Genomic DNA, 23,113 nt, shown 5'->3' with positions numbered 1-23,113 from the left:
TTTTCTTTTTGTGGATACAGACTAACACGGCTGCTACTCTGAAACCTGTCACAGCAGAAAGGAATTCCAAAGGGGTGTAAAACTGGTGGAGCCAGCTCCTACACCAGCCTAGTCGACCTGTTACAGGGGCTTGTGAGGGGGGGCAGTGGGTGTGATAAGGCAAATGGGTAGGGAGGGGGTGGAGTGGAGTCCACTCCCCTATGGCAAGTGTCCCCTAGTGAATGGTCTCTTAGGGAACCATAGGTAGCTGTCATGTTAGAACAGGTTTATGTCAGGACCAGGGCTGGGGCAGTATGATACCACCAGCCCCTACAAACTGAGTGCATCTTGGCAAAAAAGAGAATCTAGCCCAAGATAAAATTTTTAAATGCAGTTCAAAAGAATAGGGAAACTTGTTATTATGGACACATCTTCCAAAAACCTGCCTTTTTAAACATCCAAAATGCTTGCAGCCGATGCGCTTCTATATCTATATAGTTCTAATTTCCTAAAAACTTCCCTGACTTCCTCACTCTTTCCAAATGATAATTAAGATTTTTTTTGTTAATTTTAATGTGTCATTTCTTTTTTTCTTTTCATCACCCTCCCCTCTCCTTTCTCATAACGCAAAGAGAAAATTCTGTGGTAGGACAAAATTACAGCACCATTTCTATGGGGAGATTCTATAAAGGCTGGGCACATTGATCCTCTTTATACTGTAGTATAGCTAAACAAAAGGAAGACTGGCTTAGTGATTAAGACTCATGACTACAAATCCAAGAGCTCTGGTTTCTACTCCAGCTCTACTGTTCATTTCCTATGTGACTGTAGACATGTAACTTCACAGGGACAAATGGAGCATTGAGTTTTGTCTGTGCAATCCCACTGACTGCATAGAGAGATTGCTCATATTAATACATTTACTTCTCATACCTTGTAATCCAAACCATCAGAGCAGTTAAACACAACACACTGGATGGCAAGTGCTTTTGCAAGGTCTTTAGTAGTCTCTGTTTTACCAGTTCCAGCAGGTCCAGCAGGAGCTCCACCTAGGTCAAGCTGCAAAGCTCCCATAAGGCAAAGGTAGCAGCGATCCTGATGAGATTCATATAGTATTGTTACATATGGAAGAGTAGGTATTTGCCAAAGCTTCTGCTACTTTTCACTTTTTCTGATTTGTTTTAAACACTTCATAAGCCTGCTGACATATTTACAAATACTCTATGTATAAGGTGATAGCAAATAGTATGGAGCAGATCCTTACTTGGAGCTCCCCATGGAGCTATGACAATTTACACCATCGGAAGATCTGCTCTAATATATTTAAATCAGCACAAACTGTCCAACATACACCATTAAAAAGTATAGCTCAGTATATTAGCATATAGTGGGCTAAATTCTGAAGTCCTCATTCTGGTAAACACCCACTGCCCAACTTTATTACATTCCTTATTGCACATGAACCTGATTTTCCCATATGTCAGTTTGGATCGTTCACTGCAGCCAAAAACTCAGTTCAAAGCCTGTCCATAAATATTCCTGAATTTTCCATGTAATAGAAAATGCCAAGATATGTTGAATATTGGCTGAATTATATACCTTTGCATAGGCATAGATGAACATCTTGAGACTTTTCACCAAAGGTGTAACTGGTAATAGTAACAGGCTGTTATCTTCCAGTGCACTTTAGTTTTATTTTGCTGCAAAGAGGTAACACTATGAAGGAGCATAAGCCCCTGTTTTATACAGTGCTACATGTCAATCCCATACTAAAAGATTTCTAAATATCAACTACCTATCTACGGGTTATTCACTACTAATACTTCTAACTTCCAGCTAAATAATGATAAAGAGTATAAGTAAATACATACAGTCAGTGGAGTTATCACCAATCTTGGACATGCTCCTAGGTATTCATAACCATAAGTATACTGGGATAAAGCCATCCTAGCAACACAGTTATCCAGATCAAGATCCCAATAATAACGTAGTTGTCTTTGCCATTCAAAATTGTCAACAGTGTCCACCTACAGAGATAATACACAATGCATTTTTGAATAATGTGATTCAAAGCAGTTAACTTGGATATTTTTGTACAAAGTGCTATTTTGGAAAAAACAATTGCTTTACCTTTTCTGCTACAAGTTCACTAACAATATCTCTTGCATGTACATCAATAGTTATCAACGCTGTTATAATATTTCTGTGTAATTTTGGAAGAATACCACGGACTAATCCAGCCAGTGCATTTAACCTCTATAAATGAATAAATAAAGTGTTAAAATATTTTCTCAGTGCACTGAAAATATCAGAACTTTAAAAATAGGTGGTCAGCTCTTCAGCAGGTTCAAATTAGCACAGCTCCAGGATATGTCTCTAACTAATATATGAAAGTTTAAGAAATAAAATTGCACACTTCTGGAGATATTGTGCTTATTTAGAATATAGTTGTTTTACATCTGAGGGTCATTAAAATAAAGCTTGCATTCATTTTTTCCCATTTTTGACTGCTTTCAAACAGTTCTCAATACAGATAAGAAAAATATATATATAAACTTAGCAACTCTAAGACCAACTAAAGTATATAAAATTATTTAAGATATAACAGAAAATCAAACAGACTGGTGACATGGAAGCTGACTACCATATTTCCCAAATATCAGCTCCATTGGGGAGCCAAATATTATCAAACACCAACTTGAAAGTATTGGCACTTAGCATTTGACCACTACACACTGAAACCCCTACCCACTGTGGCTAAACCTCACAGAAAAAGCCCTATGCAAAGCCCCCCCTGAATCATACTCTGAGCCCCACTCACACACCCACTCACACGGCCAAAAGACCATATTTGAGCAACTTTGGCAGAGATGAGCACTCACAATTCCCTCAAAGCCATCATTCCATAGAAGCAGGGTATAAATACCCATTCCCTTAAGCCATCCCTCAGTTCTTCTGCCTCCAGAAGCCTTCTTTGGAGATGGGCTCCAAAGCAGAGTTAAGGATGAAGGGTCAGTGAGGCTCGATGGAGGCAATGTGGTTGGAGAAAAAGTTACTGTTTACAAGATTCTCCTTCATGATCTTGATTCTGTAAAGCTCCATTGCAGGATGCTAGCTAGTACTGACCTCCCCGCGATAGTGGCCTGAGGAATCTGGCAAGTTTAACAGTGACTGCAGCACAGCATTTCTAAAACCAGCATCTGCTCTTGATGTCATGTCGAGCAAACAGTGACTTGTGAAGACATGAACAAACTTCCATGCAACAAGCCCTACCAATTTCAGCTGAAGCCACAATCTCTATACTTGACCTTAAGATCACTATTCCCCTGATGCAGTAAGCCCTAAGGTGGCTCAGGCACGTGAACATCAGCTGGTTCACAACATGACTGGATACACAGACTTAGCCACTTAGCAGAATTTTACTTTCTTTTTAAAAATTAATTCAGAACTAATTTTCAAGCATGGCACAACAAAATGTTAAATTCATTTGATGCCAAAACTCACATCAAAATTTATTTTTTCGAAGTCATTTAAAGCTTGTAAGTGATCATGATCTTCTCCTTCTAAGCACTGAGTCAGATCACAGCACCACATGAGCTGAGAAACAGTCAGGACAACCTGTAGAAAGGAAACACAAAAATACCATTGATACGTCTTAAAGAAGTTGGCAGAGTAGGAATTCAGATACAATAATGATGGGGTCACATAAATAAGCACTGCCATGATCCTGCAAGCATGCACGGGCTTAAATTGGACAACTCATGGGCTTAAAACTAAGCATATGTTTAGATGTTTGCAGGATCAAGCCCAAAGTAAGTGGATAGGTGTGACATACCAGGGTGCTATGCAGACCAGTGGAGGGCTGTGTCATCCCTGTCCTGCAACCTTGGGTGCCTTACAATGCCTTGCTGAAGTAGCTCCCTCCTGGACCACTCACAAACAGCCATCCAGCATGCAAGCCACACCCAGAGTGTCTGTGTGTAACTAGGGTTACGCTCTGGCTTTTACCAACCTGGGTTATACTGCAGGGTGACCCCAACATGCTCCCATTCCTGGATTTTCCCCAAGGACAGTCCAAACATATTAAGTCCATTATTACTTTAAGGGAAGAAATACACAACTGCTTATTACTTTAGAGTTGCCCAGACACTTCAAGTTAAACAGACCGGATTAGACAAAATAATAAAACAAGTTTATTAACTACAAAGAGATTTTAAGTCAGTAGAAATAAAGAGGCATAAAAATAAAAAATGGTTACAAGAAAATAAAGATAAAACACTTTCTAGTGCCTAATTTAACGAACTATATTAGATTTAAACAAAGTTTTTCACCACATGCTTCTAGTAGCAATACTGACAAAACTCATGGAGTCAGGACCCCTCCCAAAGAGTCCAATGGCTGTTTCCTTTGTCTTCTCAGGTGCAGAGAATGAGGTGGGCAGGGATACAGAAAAGCGTGTCTTGGGGTGTTTGCCCCTTCTTTTTATAGTTTTTTAGTCCCTCTTTGAAAATCATTTCCAGCTGAGAACCAAGAGACAGGAAGTTTGCTAGAGGAAGGATGTTCCCTGTGTGGCTTTTTCACCTGTGCACGCTTTCCTTATTTTCTCCCTTCCCCCTTTCTGCTTGATGACTGTTTATTGCTTAAACACAAATTAAGACAAGCAGATTCTCCTTTTTCAAGTCAGGTATGTTTGACCAGTTTGGTGCTTCGTGACTCTGAACATGGGTTTTTAACGTCATACAGGGAAACTTATAACTTTAGGCATAAAGCTGCCAGACACATTTTATCATGCTAATACTGATCAGCAAGTTATAAATCTTCAAATGGTTCCTCATAAGGCACACCTTGTACAAACGTTATTGCAACAGCATGTAGGGTGTGAACACAGGGGTGTATTCTATCACAGTAGGCAAGAAAGATCACACAAAAATTAGTGTGGCTTACCTGAGATGGGTGTCCAGCAACAACCCATTCCATTCTCACTCTGGTTTGATAATCAGCAATAGCAGCTTTAGTCAGGCGTCTAAGAGAAGCGAACATGGCTTCTTCTACTTTACTAAGCCAGTCTTCTACATTTCCTCTGGCCTTAAGTCCCTTCCCTAAGCCAACCTACAAACAAAAGCTGTATTAACCATGGAGGTACTATTTCCTCTGAGTTTATACGTTCATACTGCAGGTGTTTTCTAGGGTCATTGATGGCACAGCAAAAAAATACTAGGCCTGATTCACCAGTGTATTACTCCACAGGTCAGGAAGCCAAAGGCTTAAATTGCAGCAAGGGCGGTTAAGGTTGGACATTAGAAAAATGTCCTAACTGTCAGGATGGCTAAACACTGGAATGCATTGCCTAGGGAGGTTGTGGAATCTCCATCATTGGAGATTTTTAAGAGCAGGTTAGACAAACACCTGTCAGGGATGGTCTAGATAATACTTAGTCCTGCCATGAGTGCAAGGGACTGGACTAGATGACCTCTCGAGGTCCCTTCCAATCCTGTGATTATATCATTTTTATGCAAGTATAACACCACTGAAATCTAAGGAACTGTAGCCTTATAAACCTGATGTAATGCAGTGATGGATCTGGCCTATTCTGTATTTTATTCACATATAATAGTTGTGTTTCTAACTTTTTCCTTTCAAGTACCATATATATGGAAAATATATATTGACTGGAAACAGAGTGAAAGAGTAATAAAAATATTTACTTACCCTCTCTCCCTCGGGTGACAACATTGCTAAAATATCATTAGTAAAAACCTTTTCTTCTCCCTCAGATGGAGTCATCATGGCAAACTCTAGTTTAGCAATTGAATCAAAGCATTTTCTTAAATGAGGCTGAACTGCTTGAGGATTGCGAGTCTGGGCCAAGATTTCCAGGAGTTCATCGTTCGATAAAAAGTAAAACCTGTTTGATAAACAAAAGTACTTTAGATGCAATATATTTTACAGAAAAATTTAAAAAACCATTCTCATGGTAGCTAAAACTAGTACAATTTGGAAGAATTTTATAGTATAACTAAAGATTCTTGCCTTTTGTATTAGTAACACACAGTATAACATTAAATCAAATATATGCCTTCGATTGATGTCAATCAGCAGATTGCACTGATTGTTTGCAATGACTTTTTACTAACCTGGGGAAGATAACTCGCTTGGACTCCAAATAAGCCTCTAGGCATTTTTGAATTTGATCAAGTAGCCCATTGTTATTCTGAAAAGTCTCTAAGAGGCCTATTAAGAGAAAAAAGATTACTTGAGAAAACAGAGTATTGAGAATGAAAAAACAAAAGAGAAAACACTGTGATTAAAAATGCAAGGAAAAACTCCACTTTTTATAAGCTATGGCTGAAATCCTTTCACCAGATAAAACTAAATATTGTTGTGTTAATAACTTCAGTGCACATTTTTGGGCTTGCAAAGAATTCACCTATGAAACCAGGGTACATATTCAATTACTGCTTCACCCACTGAACTCGTTTTAATTTAATCCTACAAGGGCAAAATTTCTATCCCTCACATGAAGCCTGAGTAAACAAACAGAGGATTCTGCCCAAGGGTTAGAGGTGGAAGAACTCATCCTTCACAACACAGTCAGGGCACTGGACAGCCATCCAGCTGCTCCTTGGCCGCTACTCCAACCACTGGGCTGTAATAGTGGCTATGAGCTGTCCAGGCACAGGGATGTGCACCATTTTATGGCTCCAGTGCGCCTTGCCCCTCATCCTTCTGTATCACCCTGGAAAAAGCCAAGATAGAGCAGTACTCAGTCGTGAATATGAGAGATCCCCTGCCTTCGGCTTGGAGGACTTGTGCAGGAAAATACTTCATAAAATAAAGCAAGTGTCCATTTTGTTTCTTAAAATACTGTATATGCTGTAGACTATGAAAAATGTCAACAGACAGAAAGTGATTCAAACAACCAAAGAAGTCTAAAACCCAGTAAAAAGGTCCTAACATTCTACAGATAAAGTGGATTCTACAGGAATGCAGCAGCAGAAAGTTGAATGTTTTGACTGCTGCAAATTTTACTGTAATCCAAAATGAACTCTCCTACCCTGGCAAATGAAAGAGTTAGTGTCCAGTGCCACTTAGTACCTGGATCTTAATGCTTAATATGGAAAAGCTTGAGTCTGATTTTCCATTGCCCTGCACCTTCTGAGGTCATTGACACCAATTCAAAGTGAGTTTTAAATAGTATATAATCAGAATGGTAATGATTTCACCCACCGTGCACCTCACTCCTGTGTGCATTTGCAGGATCAAGCCCTTCAGGAAGAGTTTACAAGTTAGATTAGTGAAGTAGGGGAGAGATGGAAAGATGAGTGTAACACGGTGGCTTGAGACAAGGATCACCTGGTTCTGCTATAAAGAGCAACAGGAAGCTGAGTGGAGGATGCTCAGGGAGATCAGAGGTTGCTAGGAGTCACTGGGTTCTAACAGAAAGACTTGGGACTCACAGTATCTCTACACTTAAAATGCTACAGTGGCACAGCTGGACCGCTGCAGCTGCACTACTGTAATGCTTCAGTGTAGACACTACCTATGCCAGTGGGAGTAGGCAATCCACCTCCCCGAGAAGCAGTAGCTAGATTGACAGAAGACAGTGCTATCTACACCAGGGGTTAGGTCGGCTTAGCTACACCACTCATGGGTGTGGATTTTTCACATCCCTGAGCAACACAGTTAAGCCAACTTAATTGTCTAGTGGTTATCATGCCTGAGACTATAGGCAGGAAAGGGCTGGGAGGACCCTGATAAGAGGTTAAATGCATGGAATTGAGGCAATTTTATTTTGAACTCTTTTGTGGGTAAAACCAGATCTCAAGGAGGGTAGTACTGGATGGAAAGAGAGACTCTTACAAAAGTAAGAAAAGACTCCAGCCAGGTATGATTGAAAGTGGCCTGCCAAGGCAGAGAAGAGCTGCAAAGAACAGACTTGGGGAAGCAGAGAAGCCTCCGGACTGATTTTTTGCTTTCTGCTTTATGTCAGTAAACTAGACTTGGATGCAGGAGCATTATTGGACAAAAAAGCCTGTATGGAGTTTATTTAAGGAGCCCTTTGAAAGGGGAAACTGAGGCAATGGGCTGTGTGCAGAGCTTCCTTGAAGCCATCAGGGTGTGGTTGGGAGGTGGAAAGGCCACTTGATGACAGTTAGGGAAACTGATTGTTAGAAAGACACAAAATATAGGAGAATAGGGAGAGAACATAATATAGAGAAAGGTTGCAAGGAGAGAAAGTAAAAAGGAGACAGGACACTGAAAACAATAATGGAAGATATACATTATGAGTGGGAAGAGAAGAGAAAGCACAGTGAAACTAGGGAGAGAATGCATAAAGAGAGCAAATGAGCTATAGCAAGTTACATTTTGAATATATATTAAACAGAAAGTTGATTGACAACATAATGCAATTAAATGCAGTACATAGTAAACAGGACACAACTGTCTTATTCCTTGTTAGTTTACGCTGCACGGGGAGTGGCCGTGGGGTGGAGCAGTACAGATATTTTTCATCCTACTAACAGACATAAATGTTAGCCTAGTAAGTGCTGAATAAGGATTAACATCACCTACAATGGCTTATACATTGTTTGGGATAATACACCATTATTTTATACCAGGCTGAGTAGCAGCACGAAGAGCATTTGGCAGACGATTAACTTTTCTCATTATTTCCTTCCAGGACTTATCCACCTGTAAGAACATCTTTGCCTCTCCAGGTAGCTGCCTCTGTATATCAGGAGCACTAAAAATACTTTCTAAGTAAAGCCAGTTTCTCTGACATGTCAACCATTCTTCCTAGAAAAAAAGGAAAACTTGAGCAATTAGTCCCCATCCTTACAAAGGAGAACTATTGAAATACAGTCTGAATTTTCAAATTGGGAAGCAGAAGAAAATCCACAAATATTAAACATGAATCCTCCACAATATTTCAGATATCCACCCTTAGACTGCCAAAATTTCAATATTCATGACACAATTTTAGCCCTTTGGCTCAACTATCAGACATTTGATGAGACAGTGTGCACTTTGCCCGCCACTCCCCAAAGATCTCCTAAGATAATTTTCTATATGGCAAATTGTATGGTCATGAAGAACGTACATTTCCAATGCACTCACCAAGTAAACTCTATTTGATAACACGCTAGGCTGCTTTGAAAAATCTAACAAATTTTCTTGGATATTTGTTTGTCAGATTCGCTCTTAAACTGTGATTTTTTTAAAGGGGAAAATAAAGGATAAAATATATGCTGCTTGAGAAGAACTTTTATTTTATGACATGGAAAAGACTGCAAGAGACTGACTTGGCCACCACCAAACAAAGGCTTAACTGCAGGTCTGCTGCCTTCTTCCCTTGCATGAGGATTAACAAGATGGTGCTGGATATGGCAGGCCAGTCAGGTTTTCCAGCAGCACAAAGATGTCATACTATGAGGTGGTATCTACACAAGGCTTTTTTGCCCTAAACTTCCTACTGTGGCTACTACTCTGGCAGCTCCACTGGAGGTAGCAACATTAGAAGTGCTTGTGTAAGCAGAACTCCAGGCTGCCAGCATTTCAGCACCATGTCCCCTAACCCTGCTCAGAGTAGGTCTACACAGCACCAGTAGCTATTGGTGCCACGTCTACACTGCTGCTGCTATCAGTGGAGTTGCAATGGTGGTAGCAACAGTGAGAAATTATAGAGAAATAAGCCTCAGGCTCTGTTCATTGTTAACCCAGCCTCTTTGCACCGGCTAGGCTGGCACAAAGGGGACATAGGATAGGCACAATCCCACTTCCAGGTGATGCTGGCCTCTGGGGATATGTCTGCATTGCAATTAGACTCTGTGGCTGGACCATGCAAGCTGACTTGGGATCGCAGCGCTCGGGCTAAGGGGCTGTTGAATTGCAGTGTAGACATTCAGACTCAGGCTGCAGCGCGAGCTCTGGGACCCTGCTACCTCGCCTGTACATGAGCATGCTTAGGACCTCTTATTTTCTCCTGTTGCAAAAAACTCCCGTAGCTCTGATCAGTGCTGTGTGAGCCTCTCCCAGTGCCACATCTGCAGAGGAAGAAAGCTGTCCAGTGGTGCTTCTCTTTCTAATATTAATGTTTTACTGTTGCTAAATTTTAAAATCACACATACACATTTTCTTTAGTTTTAATATTTTGAATAATTTCCCATTTCAATTTAGGTCCACATGCTTCAAGTGTTATTTAGGCCAACTGGGCCTTGTATATTGATCCTCAGTTGATCATCTGCAGTATTTCAGTGCAGAACCCTTCCTCTACCCATAACATTAGCCCTGTCTACCCCACAGCTGATGAACTGGCCCACTATATTTCCTCAATTACATGTACCCAACCCAGAATCACTCCCAGCTATTACACCTTCTGCAAGAAGTGCCTCATGTCAAGAACTCAGAGCTGACCTTGTCATCCCCACTCCAGCAGCAAGGCACCAGCTACCCCACATCGCAAGAGGCTTGGACCTTGCCTCCCATAGGCTGCCGGACCCACCCTCCACCCACACCAAGACCTGGAGAGATCTGATACCACCCTACTGAAAGCTCTTACTATGCACCCTAGCTTCTCTCTGCTTGCAGCCAACACGCACTTCCAATTTGCAGAAGCCATTCACTTGCCAGTTAGATAACATTCCCAGGGTGAAAGTTAAACAAATATAAGCTCATTATTTGAACTGTGTAAGTCGCTCACATCTTCTGAATGATGGTTTCCCAACAAATATAAGATCAAAGAGGACTTTGTGACATCACCTTGTAAAATTAGGTTAAAAAAAAAACCTCCTTTCAGCAATTTCAGCATATTCAGTATTTTAAAATAAACTAGAACTCCACCACTTTGCCCTTTATTTGAGACTCAAGCTAAGTCCTAAGAAGCTGTTTTGTTGTTTGCTACTCACCAATGTTTGACTAAATAAGGAGAGCTGCTTTTGCCATTCATCAACACGTGCTTTGAGAGGGCCCACATATCGTGAGGAGGCTATAGTGGATACATTAATAGTGCTGTCATCAAGAAGAACCTTAAATAAGAAGCACACAGTCTGTCAGTTACTGTCTAGGGACCTGATTCTCCACTAGCGATGATCAAAATAAAATAGATGTAGGTATGTTATTTCACTACAATTAGGGTGACCAGACAGCAAGTGTGAAAAATCGGGACGGGGGTGGGAGGTAATAGGAGTCAATATATGAAAAAGACGCCAAAATCGGGACTGTCCCTACAAAATTGGGACATCTGGTCACCCTAACTACAATACAAATGGTTTGTTGCCTAAAGTTTTAATTGAATCAAACTTTGGCTGAATTAAGTGTATGTTATAATTTCATAACATATTTTCTAAATCACAGAAATTAGGCCCTGATCCTGCAAATGGCTCTGCACAGATAGACCCAAGCGCCTGCAAAAAGGGTACACCGCATGAAGACAGTTGCAGGAGAGGGGCTCTAGATAGGTTTTATGCAGTCATCCAGCTGATATTACTTCTTCTAGTTCTAATGTTTGATATTAACCAAAATATCTACAATTTATTAAGATAATTACATATTGTAATACATATTGCAAATGTTAACTTTGGAGAACTGAATGTTAATGAAAAATTAGAAACTCTCTTGAGAAAAAATTTTGTTATTAAATGGATAAGCAAAAAGAATGTGAATTTATATTTTTTTTATACATTGTTTAAAATAATATGAAATGTTCCATCAACATAGACCATTACCAGGTCATTGCCTGAATTTTATAAATGTAACCTGCCACTGCTAGTTTCATCTGAATTTTTGCTAGTTTCACTTGAACTTTTCTCAGCTGTCTATTAAGTACAAGCAGTGACTTACCTGAATGTCATCTGTACCACCAAGGATAAAAACATCTTTAGAATCACGATGAGGAAGAACAATGAATTCAGTTGTTTTCCAAGAATCCTCCACCTGGTTGAGAAAATTATAAACCTTGTAAATCTACTTACAACACTAAAACATTTAGGTTTTACGAAGTAAATAAAATGTAGACAGTCTCATTCCAACTAATGAAAAAACTGCTCTTTCACCTAAAAAAAACCCAACGAGGAGTCTGGTGGCACCTTAAAGACTAACAGATTTATTTGGGCATAAACTTTCATGGGTAAAAAACCCACTTCTTCAGATGCATGGGGCTAAACAGACACTGTCAAATGATTGTTCTCTCTTCTCAGAAGAAAAAGGAAAAAAATCTCTGTTGACTTTGTCCTTTTCCATTTAACAAGCATCGACCTTTTTCTTATTTTGCATAAAACCATAATAAACAAAGCGTGGTTTTTGTCTGTTTACAATAATGTCAACTTGCACAGAGCCTTTTTAAGCCAAAACATGACTTCAGCGCAGACTTGCTGACATCAGGAGGTATGTGCTACTGTAGAGGCAGTCGAAAAGGCACAGAACATTCTGTGGGCCCAACATTCTCCGCCAAGGAGAGTTCTGTGGGCAGTGCACCTGCAGAATCATTCTCTGCCTTTGTAAGCCCCCTTGAACATGATCCTTGGAAGGGCAGAGGTCTATTATTAAGGGTGAGAGGTTTATTGCAGGAGTGGGCGGGTGAGATTCTGTGGCCTGCATTGTGCAGGAGGTCAGACTAGATGATCATAACGGTCCCTTCTGACCGTAATATCTATGAATCTATGAATTATGACAGAAACTGTATTTCTGCTTTATATTTCACTCAAATATAAAAATTCTACTTACCATTAATGTGGTACTTATATATTGTGAACCATAACTGAGAGACACATTCTTTCTTATTCGTCCATAAAAAGGTCAAGATTTTCAGCCCATTGTCAAAAACAAAGACAAAATGTTTGTTTGTAAAAGTTACCTTTTTGAGAATGGTCTCCAGGGAAGCTTCTCCAGAGGCTTGTCCAGAAACATCCTGAATTTCTTGAGAAAAGTCAAAAGCACTGAGCTCAACAAGTCGAGCCAAAGATAACGGGTATTCCACATCCACCAGTTGTGCATTAACTATTTGCTCCAAAACTGCCCAGTGCCTGGGTTTCAAAAAGGGGTTTCTTAGGTCTGTGATAACTGGAAGCTGGAAAAGTCAAACGAACAATATATTTATTTTTCATTCATGTATTTTACAACGCTAGACCTCTCTCAAAGCACCATCTTTTAAATAAAGCTTGTAAGTAGAACTTGTAAAAGACTTTTGATCAAAAATTTTATTTAATTATTTTTACAAACAAAAGATCCTTTTCCCCACAGTTTCTTTTTGTTTGAAATTTTTGGCAAAAACCAAACTCGTTTGGTTTTAAAAAACTGAACTTTTCAGTTTTTTGTTTTTCACTCCTTTTCCATTTTGCCTCTGGACGAGTTATATAAAATGAGGGAATCTTTGAAGTTTATTGAAAAATAAGTAGTATATTTTAACTTCATGTTTTTCATAGAATATCATGGTTGGAAGGGACCTCAGAAGGTCATCTAGTCCAACCCCCTGCTCAAAGCAGGACCAGTCCCCAATTTTTGCCCCAGATCCCTAAATGGCCCCCTTGAGGATTGAACTCACAACCCTGGGTTTAGCAGGCCAACCCTCAAACCACTGAGCTATCCCTCCCCTTTTCTAAAAAGCTTTTTGGAAAGTTAATTTCAAGTTGCTATTTTACCTTTTCTCTCATCTTCTCCACATTCCCCTTGAGCCGGGGCACTATATTATTGGGTGGCAAACCTTTTTCCAACTGATTCACAAATTTGGCGTACTTGGAAACCTGAGAATTCAGGTATTCTGGATCCAAGCTATCAAATTTACACTGTGGAAATCAAACATAGAAAAATATATTAATTAATGGTCACATTCATTTTGTATAGTACCTTACTCCACAAAGAAATCACTGCACTCAATGGCACTACTCATACAGAAAGATACTACTCAACGTAAGTAAGGGTAGCAAAATCTGACACACAGTGCATACAACAGTTACAGTATACGGTCAGATCCTGCAATCCTTGGGCACTCAAAGGCTTCAAAAGACCATAGATTCTAAAGCAAAGCACTATTATATACACCTAATCCATTAAACACAGGTAAAAGAAAGGTACTACAATAGAACACTAATGATAGGGAGACTCAGTGAATTTTGCAAATTAAAAAAGAAAGGCTATACTGTGTTTGATAATAGGCAAAGCTGGCACTTCTGATGCCTGCAGTCTTCCACTGCCACAATATATGGAATGACCACAGTCTTTCTTAAACAACTGGACAACAACAAAGTACAAACACAAACAGGTTTCCCCACAACTCAAGTCCCAGCATTGTCTGCCTTGTTTTCACCAGGGACCAAGCCTTGTCTAAATCTCTATACAGCACACACAGACATCTAGTAGGTAATTAATATACAGTAAGTAAATACACCATGACACCAACTACCATACCATGACAAGAGGTAGGATGAGATGTACCATATACCTTTCAGATGCGGAATCCCTCTATGCTCTGGTGGAAGAAGGCTCCCACTTAGGGTGTATGGCAGCCTGATACACAATAGGAAACACACCTCAGTATTTTATAGGAGGGCACAAATGGAGCCAAATTTGATCTAAACGAGCAGGAAAGACTAAAAGCAGTGGGGGAGGAAGAAATTATGAAACACTAGTATTGAGAAGTAGGAGACACCTCGCACAGCACAAAAAAATCAACCTTTCTTCACCAAATATGTTAGTTTGTTTTCACTGACAGAATCTAAGATAGTTGCATACATTACTCTACACCTTGAGGAAACAATCACAAAAATCAGCACAAAGCAGATAAAATGTTGATTTTTCTGACTAATGCAGCTGCAGCAGCAGTGATAGGGAGCCCCTCTTTCAGTCAGCAGCGAAACAGGAACTGACAGCTAGAGGAACTAAGGGCTAGTCCATCTCCCCAACAGGGAGAGAACATCCCATCTGTAGGAGGGGAGGTGCTGGCCGCCCTAAACCTCTGAAGTCATGGCAGTTCCCACCAGTACAGCACTGGGAACCCACACACAAGAATAGGCCATTACTATAATGACTGAGGAGTTATATGCGGTCTCATAATAATAATATTTATGGATTTATATGTACTGAAGGAGCACCTAGAGCCATCGTTCAGGACTCCATTGTGCTAGGCTCTGTACGTCATGTAATGAAAAGATGGCCCTGGCCATAAAGAGCTTCCAATCTATGGATATTATTATAGAGATAATCGGTGGTTAGAAAACAAAAGGTATCAGTGAGATGTTTAAAGTTAATCGCAGGTAAATATAAAACAAAAACTTCTTCACAAATCATGCTGGAAATTACTAATGCAGGCGGTCAGAATGTCAAAACTACAGCTGAATGTGAAGAGGCGGTGAAAGAATTTTACAACCCAGAAGAATATTAGCTGTTTTGTTGGCCAAGACATGAGTAGCCAAAACTCATGCTTTGAGGTGTCATCTGACCACTGCAGGATCCAACTCACTACTCCTGGCAGCATTCTGCACCAAAAAATTAAAAATTTTGCATACTACATTTTAAAATTCTGTAAAATTATGCAAATTTTATTTGTCAAATAAATGTGGAGGCATGGCATTGGGGAGCACAGGCCACTGGCTACACAGAGGTGGGAGATCACTGTGCAACTCCCACCCAGGACACAGACTCAGCAGAAAGGCTGCACCCAACCCTGACACAGCGCAAGGACTGGGCCTGCCCCTCCTTGCCAGGTGCGGGCAAGCAGGCTCAGCATGGCAAGATCCAAGTGTGGAGGGGCTTAGCATGGAGGGATCCAGGTGTGGGTTGAGAGGGTTCTGTGTGGAGCAATCTGGGTGCGGGCGGTTCAGTGGGGGATCCGGATGCGGGGGGGATCTGGATGCACAGGGGCTTGTTGGAGGGTTCTGGGTGCAACGGTAATGGGACCCTGCAGATTGGGTCCAGGTATAGGTGGTTGGGGTGCAGCATTGGGGGCGTGGGGGATAGAGCTCGGAAGGGGGGGTCTAGGTGTGGGGGGGGCTCAGGGGAGGGGTCCAGATGGTGGGGAAGTGGAGCTCAGTGGGGTAGGGATCCAGGTGCAGGTGGCTCATTGGGGTTGGTTCAGGTGAAGGGGGGGTGAGGTTCAACAGGGGGGGAGTTCTGGGTGCAGGGGCCAGAGGCTTGATGGGGGGGTCTGGGTATGAGGGGGTATGGAGGCCTGGGGGTTGGGAGGATGGGGGAGCAGCTCCCTGTACAGTGATCCCTCCTCCTTCAGCTCCGGATCGTTGGGTGCAGGAAGTGTGTGTATGTGGGGGGTGGGTTGCGGCATTTCCTACAGCTGGGGGAGAAATCTGGGGGTGTGTCTGACACGGCCCTGGACGCCAGGGGATCTTCCCCAGCCCATCTGGGACTAATAGCTGAGCCTGGCGCAGGGTAGGAGACACCAGCCAGGTCTTCCCCAGTCCCGCCTCCTGCCCCACAATCATTTACCTCTCTGCTCACGGCCCTGGACACCTGAAACATACTGCTGGGGAGGGTCGCATGACTGCTTTTGTGGCTTTCCTTTGCTTCCCCATCAGAAAGTGATTTTTCCATGGGGAAGCAAATAAATCTGTGAGGGACATAAATTCTGCGCATGCGCAGTGGCACAGAATTCCCCACAGGAGTAACTCATGTATATTTTGAAGAGAAGCCTGAAGAAAGCCAAATGAAGGAAAGTGAAACTTTATCTAAGGGCAGACTATTTTTATTCTTTTTTCTTTTTCTTTTTCCTCTTTATTAGCCTTAGTAACTGCAGATATCCATTGTGACACAAAGATTAAGTAGCCTTCATAACCCAAATGTTTGTTCTAAATGGTTAGAATAAAACTTACTTATCTACAAAATTCCTGCCATGTTATTCAAGCTTTACAATTTGTTTCACTAAACTCACAAGATAGTATAGAGCAATTCAAGAAGCATAACCTCTGGAATAATTTACAAAAAGATTAGCTGCATAGTAATCTTTTATAGCTCTGTAATTCAAAAATCTATAATGCCACTTTGGAAAAATAAAAGAAAGTATTTTTTCTACATATTATAAACTAGAATTTTATATTATAAACTGTATTATACATCATTTTTATACTTAGTCATTTAGGAATCAGAGCACTTAATTTACCTCCATCCATTCTGTTTGGAGTATTTCCCATTCAGAACAAGAATCCCAAAGCAGCTGTTTGAGTTTCAGTTCTGCACTAACTTCCTCCAAAGCATCAAATTTTGAAATTTCCACCTCAAAAGAGAAATTTAAAAAGTCATTTTTAAAACTTATTATAAAACAAACAAACAATCTAATGCAGGGATGGACAAACTTTTTGGCCCGAGGGCCACATGGGGGTGCGAAACTGTATGGAGGGCTGGGTAGGAAAGGCTGTTCCCCCCAAACAGCCTGGCCCCCCACCTCCTATACGCCCCCTCCCACTTCCCGCCCCCCTCAGAACCCCAGACATATCCAACCCCCCCCCCATTCCCTGTCCCCTATCCACACCCCCACCCCATGAGAGGCCCCCCGGGACCTCTTGCCCCTTATCCAACCTCCACCCCATCCAACCGCCCCCTTCTCCTTGTCCCCTGACTGCCCCCCAGGACTCCCTGCCCCTTATCCAACCCCCCCTGCTCTCCGCCCTCTTACCAGCGGCGTCACTGCGGTGGGGGGGGAGGAGCAGCAGGGGAGGGGCCAGAGGTAGCCTCCCTGGCCAGGAGCTCAAAGGCTAGGCAAGACGGTCCCGCGGGCCAGAAGTGGCCCACGGGCTGTAGTTTGCCCACCTCTGATCTAATATGTATTTTTTAAAATACCCACTTCACATTTCCCAAATGCTACAGTTAACATTGGGGAAGAGTAGGGATAGCAATTTATCATATTGCTTTAGGAGCAAATAATCTGTTCTAAACCACTTTTCTTCTTAAATATTTTTGTGCAAAAGATACAAAATTATTGTGAACTCCATTCAGTTGTCTTGACTCCTTTTATTTACAGCAGTCAGTAAATATTGCAGTCTACTGTTAATTTTTAGTCAGTTCTGTGAAAAACTGCCAAGGCACATACATTGCATTAAAATAGCTCTCTCCATCTGTGCTGAATATTCATCACTAAACAAAGATATGCTTTAAGAAGCTGGAAAGGCTCTATTTGATTTCCATCGTATACCCAGTCCTGAGACGTATCAGTGACATTCCCTTTAACTACAGGTAGAGGAGTTCTCCCACTCTAACAGATTGCAATAATTCTATTTATCACCCATAACCAATTTACAATAACTCAACTGCCCATGTTTTCAGATGGTATTGTGGCCACCTAAATATTATTAGGATCCAGGTGCTACCCAAAGATGGCATTAGGTTAGTAACCAGCAAACTGACATCTTCCAAAAAAGTCTGTTCTTTCCAACAGCATGCTGGTGCTACTTACCCCTCTAAACCTACTGTTACAGCTGTACATATGTATCCACTTAAAGCACATTTCCAAACCCAGGGAAATTACAGCCTCCTCCAATATAGTTCTTAGAAGTTATGACATACAGTTGTGTAACCCAGTGCTTTCAACTATGAGAAGTGGAACCTTTGAAAGAAGTCTCAGCTGTTGTACTATCAGATATTGTACCGGCTGAAGTTATAAGCTCTAGTGGCCCTTCCAGCAATGTAGGTACCCTCTGAGAGGCAAGTAAGTTGTAAGGTGAGTGCTTACAAAGCTTACAAACTCCCTGTCATCAGTCGTTCTCATCAGCATTACATTTATTGCCACACAAACATCCAGGCGTGGTGGCAAAGCTCTCATCTAATGCTCATGAGGCCCTCATACAACAGATAGTTCATAGATATTACAAATGCAGTCAGTGTTTGTCACTTTTGTTTCTTTAATGTAGCTCTTACAAGGGTTATGCTCCAGAAGAACTCTGGTTTCCAAGCCTATAAGGAATCCCAAAGCCCAAAGGATTCACAGTCTAAAGAGGAAAAAGACCTATTAAAAGACATAGCCCAACTCCCTGCCAAAGGAGGATTGCTCCCTACTGCACATTTCTTGTGCATTTTTTTCCCTAGCTGAAGAGACCAGTGGGGAAGTCCAGGTGACTGCCACAGGCTGTTCCATGGTATTATCTGAAAATTCTAATAAAATCAAGGTACTTCCCACAGTGCATTAGCTCCTTCAATGCAGACACATCAAAGAAGGTACAGTGTGCGGACATCTGGATTCCCTCATGAGCCTGTTTGATTAGGAAACGATATACCAGTAAACATGCAATAGGACATGGGCCTACCTGGGCCTTATCAGAAGTGAGCCACAAACAATCCCCAGACTTCTAGCTGGGTCTTTGTTAGTCCCTTGAACTCCCACCCCCCACCCGCCCCCATACGTAGCTGATGGAGATTGTGATTTTCATAAAGTCTCTTTAAAATGCTTACAAAGATTACAAAATCCCATTGGTTTAATTAGGACATCACACAAACAATTTTTCAAAGGAGACTCAATCCAGCCTTCGCTTGTGCATGAGCAGGTTTGGGCAAGAAATACCTATTTCCAAAAACACACTAGACAGGGCATTGGCTTTACAAAGTTCTGCTATTCAGAAAAATTTGTTTAACACTGCAAAAAATACAGCTCAATTCAGGCTTCATAAAAGTCCAGCAAAGAGCTGAGGGGAAAAATTACCTTAAAATTCTTCTGGTAGGATTTATACTGGAATGCCCGTTTCTGTAGCTCATCTAGAATGGTTTGCAAGTCTGTCAGAGTTTGTTTTACTTTGGCTTGGTCAGCTGCAATATCCAAAATCTGTGGGTCCTGTTTAGCAAAAACAACTTTTTGTTAGTTTGTTAAATTTAGCTTTTAGTTCAGGTTGAGATAAACATCCTATATTCCAGGCTAATGGAAATAAGTTTTAAACTCAGTGACATATAGGACCAATGTTTCAATATTAAAATTTATTGCATAACGTATGTGTGATGAGATTTAATCTATTTTAAATGACCAATGTAAATAGGTATGGAAAAGTTATCAAGTCTCAAAGATTCTAGATCAAATCTCTTCTCTTTATAAATGAAAAATATATTCTCCCACCGCCATCTTCCATTTGTCGTCAGTTGGTGAAGGTTAGCTTCCTAACCGCATAGATCATGGGACTTCCCTATGCCATGGTTAGGGCCACACAGTAAGGGCATCTTTCCAGGACCTGATTGCTTATGGCAACATCTGTGAGGAAACCCTGCAGTTGGGCAAGTACTGATCCCTTTTATATCCATAACCATGAAATGATAGAATCACAGGACTGGAAGGGACCTCGAGAGGTCACATAGTCCAGCCCCCTGCACTCATGGCAGGACTAAGTATTATCTAGACCATCTCTGACAGGTGTTTGTCTAACCTGCTCTTAAAAATCCCCAACGATGGGGATTCCACAACCTCCCTAGGCAATTTATTCCAGTGCTTAACCACCCTGACAGTTAGGAAGTTTTGCCTAATGTCCAACCTAAACCTCCCTTGCTGCAATTTAAGCCCATGGCTTCTTGTCCTATCCTCAGAGGTTAAGAACATTTTCTCTCCCTCCTCCGTGTAACAGCCTTTTATATATTTGAAAACTGTTATCCTGTCCCCTCTCAATCTTCTCTTTTCCAGACTAAACAAACCCAATTTTTTCAATCTTCCCTGATAGGTCATGTTTTAATTTTTTTGCTCTTCTCTGGACTTACTCCAATTTGTCCATATCTTTCCTGAAATGTGGCACCCAGAACTGGACACAATACTCCAGCTGAAGCCTAATCAGCGCAGAGTAGAGCAGAAGAATTACTTCTCACTTTTAAAAACATGTACGTTTCAAAATATGTCTAAGCATTACAGATCAAATCCTGCCCCTCTATCCACAACACCCTGGTTACAATGGAACTGGTGTGCTTCCCTTGCCTGTGGTAGGAAGATGAGCATTTTGGGACTCCATGTGGGGTCCACAGCCCCTGAGAAGGCACAGAGCCCAGCTTCATGGTGACTCACTGTACCCCGATGCTCAGGGACCTTGGGGTGAGGGCAGGAAGGTGAAGGAGCAAGTGTCAAGCTGATGAACCCCATCACATGCAGAGGCAGTAAGTATGTGGGACATTGCTGAAGCTCTGAGACAGGTTGGGGAGAAGTCCAGTCCCTGAGAGAACCACTGTGATAAGATCAGCTCTGTTTTGGTGCAGAAGATACAATTTGGTCCTATATATTTAGATCCATAAGGCCAAATCCTGTCCTCAGAAATACTGTGCAACCCTTTAACTCATACAGCACAATTTAAAATGTGAGCATTTGCATCGGATTACAGATCAAACCTTACTTCACATTGTTGAATAGACTGTTGATAACTTTATAGTCCTTATTACTGCTCGGTTGTCTTGTTTTAATAAAACACAATTGCAGAAATTATGTACAGTATGAAAATAATGTAAACTGCTCTTTGCAAACCTGGGCTTGCTGTTTCACTTCTTTCACTTCCTCATTTAGCTCTACAACATCTTGGTCTAAATGTTGACAAAATTTGGTAATGCTGGAATCTCTTTCACCCACTGATTTGTCAATTGCATTGCGAACTGCAACAATGGATGGTTTCAGAGTTGCAAAAAGAGCAAAATCTTCAGGAGGTGTTGGTACTTGGTACTGTTCAATAAGCTGATACATCTGAGTTACCACATTTCCTTCTTCTTCAAGGCTTTCAATCTGCAAAAACAGTCATACTTCAACTACTGTGAATCAACCATGTTTTCTTAAGTAATCCTTACCATTATTTAATCTTAGTTACATTGCTGACAGTATCAAAATATGGTTATTATAGAAAAATAATTTTAATAAGGGGAAGAAAACAAGTCCTAGCCAAATATTATCTTTTTATGTGATTAAAATTAACAGGTTAATCTTGTCCCTGAATTTTTTAGTTTCTTATATCACTACTGTTTGAAAACAGAGTATGTCCAGGCTGCTGGAGAAGACAGAAATGTTTGGCTGGACTTATGGCATCTTCTTCAATGTACCCTCCCTTAGCATACAGTATGCTATGTTACCATTTTATTCCATTGTAGAGAGTTTTGATACCAAAATATTAGGCAGTGGCACACAGTTACTCTCTCAGTTTGCTTTATTTTGCTGGTTGCAAGTAAGTCTATTTCTGGATGTTCTGGTTCCCACTTGGAGAGGATGGATTTTGCTGCTACTAAAAGTGTGAAATTTCAGTCTAAAAGGAATTTGAGAAAATTATTAGCAGCTGAAAAAGGGAGGTTAAAACTTGAAAATGTAGTTCAATGTTTAACACAGCATTCACCACCTGTGAGTGCAATAAGTACATATTTTTCAGCTGGCAATAATTAGAAACATTTTAAAAATGAAAACAGGTAGCTTTGTCCTTACCTGTAAAAGTTGTCTCCTCCTAACAGGAAGTCCTCTAGTCTGGAATGGTCTATTGGTTTGGCCACACCACCCATGAGCATGCAGTGGCAGCTCACTGCCAAGGATTTCTGATATCACAGCTTCCCCCTACATATGCTTGGTAAACTGCATCACAAGCCCAGCGGATAACTTCCAATGCTTCTGACCCTGAAGCAACTAACAACATGTCCAGAAGCTGCCATCTTATCTCAGTGAGGTAAGAAATATTTGTACAAAAAGGATGAAAAAAATTTCCTGGTGCAGTTGGTAAGGGACAACTTTAGAAAGGAATTCCAAGATTGTCTGTAGGACCGCATTGCCATGACTAATCAGACATTCAAAATACTGTTCCTTCTCACAGGGGTGACTGGTATAAGAAAAGCTACTTTAAATTAAGAGGAAAAAAACACTGGGGTTGTAGCCCACAGTTCAAATGACTGCTGCATCAGCTAATCCAGGAACAACTTCCAATGGGTGTTTGGATAGAAGGACAGATTTCTGTCACAGCATGCGTAAATCTGAGCACAGGAGGATGAGAAATTAGAATCTCTTTTCTGAAGGAATCATAAGAGCTCCTAATATAGCCACTTGGATTCTTAATGTATTGATTGAACAAAAACCAAATATAGGTCTTGGCTGAAACTGATTTAGCACTGAGGCCATGTTGCATATAATACATCAGGTTCTGAAGATGTGGTAACAAATCTTGGATATAGAATCTCCCATAGTCTGAAGGAGAACATTCTCCAGCTAGTTGGGATGGCC

At 41.1% G+C, this 23,113-nt stretch overlaps 1 protein-coding gene across 8 annotated transcripts in view; it reads right to left on the bottom strand.

Moving 5' to 3' along the window:
* DNAH6 (dynein axonemal heavy chain 6) overlaps window positions 1–23,113 on the bottom strand; it is a 192,229-nt gene that overhangs the window by 139,317 nt on the left and 29,799 nt on the right. For all 8 annotated transcript variants that reach the window (XM_073345870.1, XM_073345872.1, XM_073345871.1 and 5 more), the window contains 15 exons: window positions 21,395–21,646; window positions 19,613–19,741; window positions 17,084–17,197; window positions 13,617–13,760; window positions 12,833–13,045; window positions 11,821–11,913; window positions 10,887–11,006; window positions 8,598–8,778; window positions 6,114–6,210; window positions 5,689–5,884; window positions 4,924–5,088; window positions 3,484–3,597; window positions 2,110–2,235; window positions 1,851–2,006; window positions 913–1,074 (listed from right to left, as the gene is read on the bottom strand). In XM_073345870.1, the coding sequence (XP_073201971.1) occupies window positions 913–1,074; window positions 1,851–2,006; window positions 2,110–2,235; window positions 3,484–3,597; window positions 4,924–5,088; window positions 5,689–5,884; window positions 6,114–6,210; window positions 8,598–8,778; window positions 10,887–11,006; window positions 11,821–11,913; window positions 12,833–13,045; window positions 13,617–13,760; window positions 17,084–17,197; window positions 19,613–19,741; window positions 21,395–21,646 (2,262 nt within the window). The remainder of the gene's footprint in view (window positions 1–912; window positions 1,075–1,850; window positions 2,007–2,109; window positions 2,236–3,483; window positions 3,598–4,923; window positions 5,089–5,688; window positions 5,885–6,113; window positions 6,211–8,597; window positions 8,779–10,886; window positions 11,007–11,820; window positions 11,914–12,832; window positions 13,046–13,616; window positions 13,761–17,083; window positions 17,198–19,612; window positions 19,742–21,394; window positions 21,647–23,113) is intronic.

Source organism: Lepidochelys kempii, chromosome 5, assembly GCF_965140265.1.
Source record: "Lepidochelys kempii isolate rLepKem1 chromosome 5, rLepKem1.hap2, whole genome shotgun sequence".
NCBI lineage: Eukaryota > Metazoa > Chordata > Testudines > Cheloniidae > Lepidochelys > Lepidochelys kempii.
This window is presented reverse-complemented; position numbering and strand designations above follow the sequence as displayed.